Here is an 8,402-nt window from a genome sequence, read left to right as displayed (position 1 = left end):
GCAGACTTCCGGTTACGTTTTCCGCTCTTGTAAACGAAACCGGAACGTGATGATCGGTTGTTCTTGTCGACTTCCGGGCGCCGGGTCATCCGTCGGCAGCTCAAAAAAGGCTTAGCGGTTCCTTCTCCGCGTTTTCGAATAGCGTCGGCTTCGTTTCCCCGGAGATGTCGGCGATTTTTGCAGCAGTGGTATCCTTCCTTCTGGAAATAGCCTTCCAGTACTGCATATTCCTGCCGCTTGACCTGTTGACCAAGCGCGCTATCCGAACGCACGGGTGAGAGGCGCGAATTTTTGTACGCAGGTGTTCGAACACCGAGAGCTTGGGTTTCCCCAGTTGCGATCCGCAGCTTTGAAGCGTTTTTTGCTGTAACGTGCCTATCTTACGGATGCTTTACGTGCTCATCGAGCTGTACGCCTGCGGGCATCTGCTACCTACTTTGTCGATTATCGTTTTGCTGTGTGCTGTGCGCGCGAAAGGAAGAATTCGACTACGATGCACGAAATGGCTGTGCAAACGCGCATGGAAACTATTGCGGTCGCGCATTGCTATAATCAAGGCTGCAGACCTTAGCTACGTTATGCGTGTAGAATGCTGCGTGAAGACTGTTATCGGCCTGTACTCTCTATTTGCACCCACTACTGCCGGCACTATCAAACTGATAATTGGTTTGTTTTATCTATCGTACGCCTATGTCGGGTATCACAAGTACTTCCAATTCGAGATTTCTCGAACCCTGTTGAGACTAGGTTATAGCAATTGACTCATACTACTTGCAAGGAAAATTAAACTGCAGATTGTACCTTCTGCATTTGGTATGCAGAGCCTGTCTTGTCGCATGAGCAGCATTAAGTGGCGTTGTCTCCAGTATCTTCGTCATTAATAGCACATTCCTGGCATACGCGAGGAAAAGTGTACAGTATAGCCAGCAGTGACAAAATTAGGAAAATACGGTAACTTTTTAGCACTGTACTACTGCCATTTTCGCTCTGCCCATCCCTGTAAGAAAATAAAACATTGGAAATTTCAGTTAGAACCAATTGGACATTCCAATTTGTCCCAGTTGTGTTTTTAGCCACCTGACCAATTGGACCAATTTGGCTATAGACAGTTATTGCATCCAGAAAATATTTACAGAATGTATCTCACAATTAAGTTGTGCAAAATACTCGATGTCAAAAATATTTCTTGCATTGAATTATTGCACGTTAATAATGTGCAAAAGGAAAACTGATTTGGAGATACTACCTGGTGCGAATCAACATTTTTCTGGGGAATTGAACATTACATGCTTTTATGAAAATCAAGGCCAAACAGGCATGCATACGTCACAATCAAGAAACACCATATATTCAGACACAGCATAAGCTGAATATGTACATCCAGAGAACACACTTCCGCTCCCACTTAAATACCCAATTTATGAGAGACTCATGCTGAGGCCAGTGGTGCTTGCCCACTGAGTGCAGTTATTTCATTTAATTTCGACCACAGGTATAGTGCAGATGATGAATACGTTTTAGTAGTTTAAGCTGCTGATAGCTGTTATTATAAGAACCATCTTAGTTTTGTCTTGTTTGTTGAATATGCAAATGTTCACTTAGATACATTAGGTGCATTTGGATGCAATTGGTAAGACCAGTTGTGCTCATTGGTTGGAAACTCAATTGGTCCATTTGGAAGTCCATATAGACTATTCAGTTGGAATACTCATTTAATTGAATTGGTCCCAATTTTCTTTTATTTACCGGGAACAGCTGGTTGTACTGCCTGCTGGCTGTACTGTTGTCTGTGCTAGCAAATTTGGAGAACTGACTCAGTAGCATAGCATTCCAGAGCATTATTGTACTTGTAGAATATAGGCTTTTTTTTCTGGCCTCGTAAGCATGATTTTAAATCGGCAGATCTCTTGATATCTATTCATCTCTACCTTTCTGGCTTCACCTTTACAATGTGATGGTACCTTTATAGGCGAGTTTTCATGCCAGCTGCATTTTACCATAACTGGAGTTTGCTAACACAGTTTGGTAGAACCTGAACAGCAGCTGTTGTATTTAATTAATGAACTTACGCCTTTCATTTACCCAAAACCACCCTAGATTCAATGTGGTTTGTCAATCAGCAGCAAGTGACAGCTTGCACCTTTTATCACGAGTTCCTTATTAGGGGGATGTTTTGGACGATGAACAAAATAAACTCGAATTTTTTTATGAGCTAAGGAAAGGTGCAAGGATTGTTCACAACATAGTTTTTGCACTTGATTCGCAAAAACTGTGCCACTCTTGTAGTTTAAATGCAGTTTAAAATCTCGGAGAACTCACTTATCTCTACTCTAGTTATTTTTTCAAGGATTATGTAATGCTTTTAGCTACCTTCCGAGCTGGTTGCTCTCTCAAAAACAGTCTGCTGCTCACAGCTGCCATATAAGTGTCTTAGGCTTTACATGAGGTTTTTTCCAATTTTTATATGCATCTGTATCCTTCTAAATATTCATTAAGACACTAGATGATGCTGCAGATGTGGCAGCTTGTTGGAGGCATGGAAACCCATAGCATGACGAAAAGTCATGGAGGAAAAAGTGTAAGGGGCGTTCATGTAATGGGACATGAGCTTAAGCACCATCTGTATTGGTAAGGAGAATGTAAAAGAAAGAATGTGATAAAGGAATGCATTTGGGAGATTCAGTTGTGAGTTTATTTAACTGGAACAGTGACAGTTGAATGGTTCACAAGACGCATTGCCATTGGTCAGGCCACCCATTGGTCAATTGACCAATGAAAATGGATCATGTGATGTGACCGCACTTAGTGATGACTTCATTTTGTGTGAATGACCATGAAAGCTCTGGGGTAGGTTTCTGGCTGTGGACTAACACTGTTTGTAAATATTGGGGCATTTGTGGACGATGGAGGTGGCTGAGGGTTATTGTCTGTGCCATTGTCTGCTACAGTGCATGGTTTGCTTTCGTTCACTTATCATGTTTTATGACTATGAGGCTACACTCCCTGTAAACTGATCTTATTTGAGCTAGAAAAGATTTCAAACAATAAAGTACATTATTACCACCACCAGACTTTTGCAAGCTAGCTGGAGACTTTGAGACAGTTTTTTTAAACTTGGATTCCTGAAGCTAGGCTTCACTGCTGTTCACTTCCAAACAGCAGTCACAGAATTCTTTACAGCCTTAAAGGGTCAGTCTACTGAATTTTATCGGTCATATTTTCTTTGCGGCAACCGATAGCTCTTTACTCACATTAACGTTTAGCCAGGTGTGGTGCCAAGAAGAGCAGTCGACCATTTTAAAATAGAATTTATTGATGTGGGAACACATCTGTATGAGATGGTAGTCTCATCTGGCAACCATCTGGATTTCCGCCGCGCGGCAACTAACATGGCGGCGCCCGTCGAAGCCAGACCTCTCGCTTCGGACTGAATTCTCGTTGTTGCTGCCTTTTTCAGTGCGTTTACTGGCCATAAATGGGGCGCCGGTCTTTTGCTTCGTCTCATCTCGCCTATAAGAAAACGTATAAGTGATAAATTTGCTTTATTTTAATAATTGGAGTGACGATTCTGCCGCTTCTAGGCTTAAGTGGAGAGTCGGTTTGTTTACAGCAATGGTTCCCGTCCTGACAACCAGATGGCGCCACTATAGGCTGAGTTTATTTTTGCGTCTCTGCTAGCATACGCTGAACTAAAAGTGGGAATGTGCCTGCGTTTAGCATACGTATAACTATAAATATTCATGTGATTTGCAGAAAAAGCGAGCGGTACGCCTTCTACAGTTTACTAGAATAAAACGTACGTTTCTATGACATTGTGGCATACAAACGGTACATAGTATATTCACTTATGCTTCTACAAAAAAAGACTACCACCTGCACCAACAAAATGAACGTTTGGGGTCACCACCATGCATTTTTACGACACTTTTAACGCCGAAATAAAATATAAATTCCTGCCTAAACCGGGAGCAGTTCCCTCGTTATTGATGTTATAGGGTGCCGACTACCAGAATATGCCATTATTTATACACTCATCTCGGTGAGTAGATTGACCCTTTAACATTATTGATTTTCATTGGGCTGTGGGGGGAAAACATGCTCTGTTTTTAAACCTAATTTTCTTAATGATAAATACATCTTTTGCTGCCAAACATACCTCAGCATGGCCTGAAAAATCCATTCAGTCAATTTTTACTGAGACTAAAGATTGGATGAAGCTTTCCTCATTGTCCCATTAACCAACTGATCCAAGCTACCATTTTCAATTTGCAGGTCCTCCCTGGCCGAGCGGCTGCACATCTGGCGCTCAGAGGCACAGATCCTGGTGGTGCTGTCGACACTGCTGTGGCTGTGGCGGCTGCGAGTGCCGTGGCTTCTGCTGCTGCTGACAGCGGGCGCCTACTGTTCCGGGCGCGGCTGGAGCCCTGGCCTAGCCCTCGAGGCAGCTGCGTCCGGTGTGTCCACCCTCTGGTTTGACAGCATGGAATGCATCGGCCAGGCTGTTGATGGCGGCCTTCGCAAGGTAGCAACCCCAAGCTTTCTCAGTGGACATTGGACTGTGGAGGAGATGGCGTGCAGGGCAGATCTGTCAGATGAAGTATGGCTCGTAACAGCTGTCAGTTGTGGAGCAGTTGTTTTACAGCGACAGCTGTTACTTTCTTGGCTCTGCAGTGTTGGCGTAACATGAAGGATTGTGAGGAGCAAAGAGGAGGGGGAGTGAGCATATGCAAGATGTCATGCTGACTGGTCAGAATTCAGTGACGCTGCACGTGACGTCTTGGCAGTGTGTCGAGCTGCCTATGCGTGTCCCGTTGGATATCCGGATATCCACCTTAAAGAGGTGGAGACGCCAAATTTTTAGGCTACAAAAAGCTTGTTATGGTCCTCCTCTGTGTGTAAGGTCACCCACAGCAATATCGGATGCGACCAATATATTTTAATTCAGCTCCAAAGGTCCTTGAATGCTTTTTCTCTTAATCGAGATCCGTCACTAGTGAGATGGTGACGTAGGAACTTGGGAATGATATCGGTGTATAGTATTAGAGACATCACAGCACAGTAATGTGATGTACTATGAACGGCACTGCACGACGTCAGCCAAGCGCTGCCTCTGTGTTTGGGTTGGGTAGTGGTCTGATCGGCAAATATGCCGTCGCTGACAAGCCCCCAGCACCAGCATTGGCAACCGAACGAAACCTTTGTGTCAGTGAGGCGACGACCTGGCTGGTTGCTCTTGTCTACTCCTTCTGTGCACTACGGAAAAGCTGAATGAGTGACTGCATTCTGTTGCAAACAAAAAAGTATTCTGTTTATATATCGTCAGGACTTATTAATGTATTAGCATTATAAGTGTCTATGCAAGTGGAAATGGCGACCACTGTCACTCGTGACACATATGCGATGCGAACCTTGTGATGTCATCACAAGCAGACCACTGTGGCAAGTGACCTGCCAGGTGACCTGCCATAGGTACATAGCACAATGTTTGTAATGGTCGTTCTATGCATGTGTATCAGTCACAGCTTCTGTTCTGCAAAAAATGCGCCGGCGACATTGTGAGCGGAAAAGCAATTGGCCCACCAGCCACCTAGGTCACGTGTCCTGTGATGTCATCACAATCTGCGCACCGTGGTGGGTGGCAAACACCTGTTAAATGCGTGGTAACCATATTCTCGGGTGTAACCAGATACAAATTACACATGATGACCTGTGTGTGTATATACACCTGGGCAGGTTGCCCACAACCCGGTGGACAGGTTGCTCTCCAGGTTTCAGAATGCATCACAGGATATTTGCTGAATGCGGGCTTAAATGTTAGCGCACTATAACAATGAGCTTATGCTTCATAAGGCTAAATGTTGGAAAAAAGTTCATCAATACTGAAGGGAAAATTGCACTGAAGTACAATCGCTGCTGATTCTGCTGCTGTGAGCCAGTGGATCAGTGCGAGTGTAAGACTCTGAGGAAGTGAGGAAGGCTGGTTTGTCCTCACATATGAGGGAAAGGCCGTTGCGCTTCTCTGCTGGCGTTCGAGCCGCATTGGCTGAACGGTACCACACAAGAGAGGAAGGCTGCGAACGTCGTTCGATACTGGGCTCCGCGCGTGAGGGGCGCAGTGGAGTTTACGGAGCTTCTCCCAAACGTATACCCCTAAAGAAAGCCGAGTGGCGGGCCGCTGGGCGCTTGTACCCATTTTACCGGTGGGTGTCCGGCGGTAGGTTTTGAACCAACCACCTCCTTGCAGCCAAGATGGGTGTCCACACCACTGGGCCACGACTGCGGATGCAAAAAATTTTGCATGTTTTCTTTGCCCGCAGGTGTTTCCGCAACAAGGGAAGATGGAACAGGCAGCCACGGCCATCCTGACAGGCACGCGGCGAGTTACCGTTTCTGGCTTCCTGGCTGCGGCCGGATTTCTGCAGCGCGTCTGGCATGCTCTGGTCCACTGGCGGCGAGAGCTGTGGGAAGCGTACTTGCACCACACGGACGCTATCAGCGCGCCTGCCGAAGCGAGGGGGGGCTCGCCTCCGCGGCTTGCTAGAAGGGCAACATTCTCCGGCGTGGTGGACCGCATGGAGGTCACCGACCGCGTGCCGCCGGAGCGGTGACAACCACTGCCCGTGGTGCGACCTCCGTGGGCAGCTTAGCGTGCCTAAGAGAGAGCACCATCCAACGACAGCATCTTTTTGCCACTGAAGCACGTGGTCTTTTCCAGGTGTGAGCCTGAGAGAGTGGGGCCGATGCAACAGGTAACCGGTGTATCAACGGGTGACTGCATCAACAGGGGACCGTGTCAACAGGGGACTGCTATTTCGACTGTGCCAGTGGTGACCTGCTATAGAAGCAGGCAGCCTTTTGATGTGATCTTAAGACTGTAATAGCGTCAAAGAGCTAGTTTGGCATTTGCTGTGAATCTGAGATTGTGGTGGTAAGAAAGGATTACTTTTGTTGCAGCAGGTTCTCGTTAGGTGACAGGTGGGCCTATGGTTCAGAAACATGAAACTGCACTCAGGTGTGAGTGGTAACACCATGTGATGGAGATACTTGCAGGTAGCTGATCGCTAAAGAGGCTTCATGTCATAACTACAAATCATCTATTGTGTCATTAATGGTGTGCTGATTTTGAGGAAAGCTGCATTTTGAGTGCTGGTGCATTGTGATCTAAGTAGCTAATTTCATCTTGATTCACACTGTGCAACTATAATAGTCATTTTCTTGTTTACGAGTTTGAACGCTGGCTTTTGTACAGATGATGCATTGTTTAGTCAGCCGTAATAAAGACACTGAAAAAATCGTTTGTGTCTTGGCACCCCTATCATTTTTTAAGCTGGTAGTGCATTGCAGTATCATCCAAAGCGCATTCTGAGTACAGCTCCAACCAGTATTCTGCTCTTAGTGAAATACAATTGTGACTCTGTAGACATTCGTTTGGCAACAAAAGGAATGTTTGTTGCTAAAAGATTTGTAGTTCGGAATGAAATATTTTTTCCCTCCACAGATCAAAGTCGTGATGATGGCGCCGTGAGAATTGCAAATCTTGGACTCCGTAATTGCGGGTTGGAAGTGGATGGCAGTGTAATCTAGCCTCTGATATCTGCAAAGAAAGAACCACTTGACGTCATTGCAGTTCTAATGCTAAGCACTAATCTTATGGGTACCAAGCCCCAGCAAAATCGTCCATTGTTCCCTTGTCTGTTTGCAGCTGGCCTAGCACGAGTGCTCCATCCCACGGCACTGTCCACTCATTGTCGTTTTCTACATAGCACAGATCCGTGCTTTCGCACTGATTCGAATGTAGGAAACATTCTCTGTAGTTCTTCCTCGTAAAAACAGCCTGAGGCAGCAATAGCAGTAGTCATATATTGTTAAGCACAGACACTTGGGCTAGTTAGTAGTCTACAACACTATGACTCAATTGTTACCAGTGTATGAATCGCAGAATCATATATCACCATTGTTAGGAAAAACAGCTGGTCAGGAGTATTCAGGAGGTTGGTGTACTTGAGAGAAAATATACAACAGCATCTAATTTAGTACGTAATTGACATAAAATTGCTCTAAACTTTACTGGATGTAAGTAGTTTTTGCATGTTCATGCCATTTTAACGTGCCATATGTATGCAAGCAAATGACTAAGCTCCTCTGCAAGGATCGAGCTGTATGAACTAATGTAGAGGTTACGTTTATGCTTTCACACAGCAGTTTAAAATACCACTGCTGCTCAACTCTGGGTAACCTTTACATTAGTTACCTAGGGTTGAGCAGAACTGGTATTTTAAACTGCTGTGTGAAAGCGTAAACTAGCAGAAGCGCAGCCGTACTATTAAGACAATCGGTAAATGAAGCCTTACTATAGCGTTCTTGCCGTGAAAATGCGAGGAATATCGGAAACCATTGGGGGA

General features: G+C 45.3%; 1 protein-coding gene across 1 annotated transcript; it reads left to right on the top strand.

The window, feature by feature from the left end:
• Positions 1–59: 59 nt before the first annotated feature.
• On the top strand, positions 60–7,295 carry LOC149335219 (uncharacterized). Its single transcript, XM_089551904.1, has 3 exons — positions 60–274; positions 4,273–4,522; positions 6,318–7,295. Exons 1-3 carry the CDS (start codon positions 165–167, stop codon positions 6,606–6,608), a joined length of 651 nt encoding a protein of 216 aa, XP_089408030.1. The 5' UTR covers positions 60–164; the 3' UTR covers positions 6,609–7,295.
• The last annotated feature ends 1,107 nt before the right edge of the window (positions 7,296–8,402 follow it).

This window comes from Amblyomma mixtum, chromosome 7 (genome assembly GCF_055824585.1).
Source record: "Amblyomma mixtum isolate Tamu chromosome 7, ASM5582458v1, whole genome shotgun sequence".
NCBI lineage: Eukaryota > Metazoa > Arthropoda > Arachnida > Ixodida > Ixodidae > Amblyomma > Amblyomma mixtum.
Note: the sequence above shows the minus strand (reverse complement) of the source record. Positions and strands in the feature narration are given on the sequence as shown.

Excerpts from the sequence above, each read along its gene's own strand:
- LOC149335219 (XM_089551904.1), top strand. The coding sequence starts at position 165 with ATGTCGGCGATTTTTGCAGCAGTGGTATCCTTCCTTCTGGAAATAGCC. Across the intron at positions 275-4,272 it reads CGCGCTATCCGAACGCACGG|GTCCTCCCTGGCCGAGCGGC; the intron begins GTGAGAGGCGCG and ends TTCAATTTGCAG. Across the intron at positions 4,523-6,317 it reads TTGATGGCGGCCTTCGCAAG|GTGTTTCCGCAACAAGGGAA; the intron begins GTAGCAACCCCA and ends CTTTGCCCGCAG.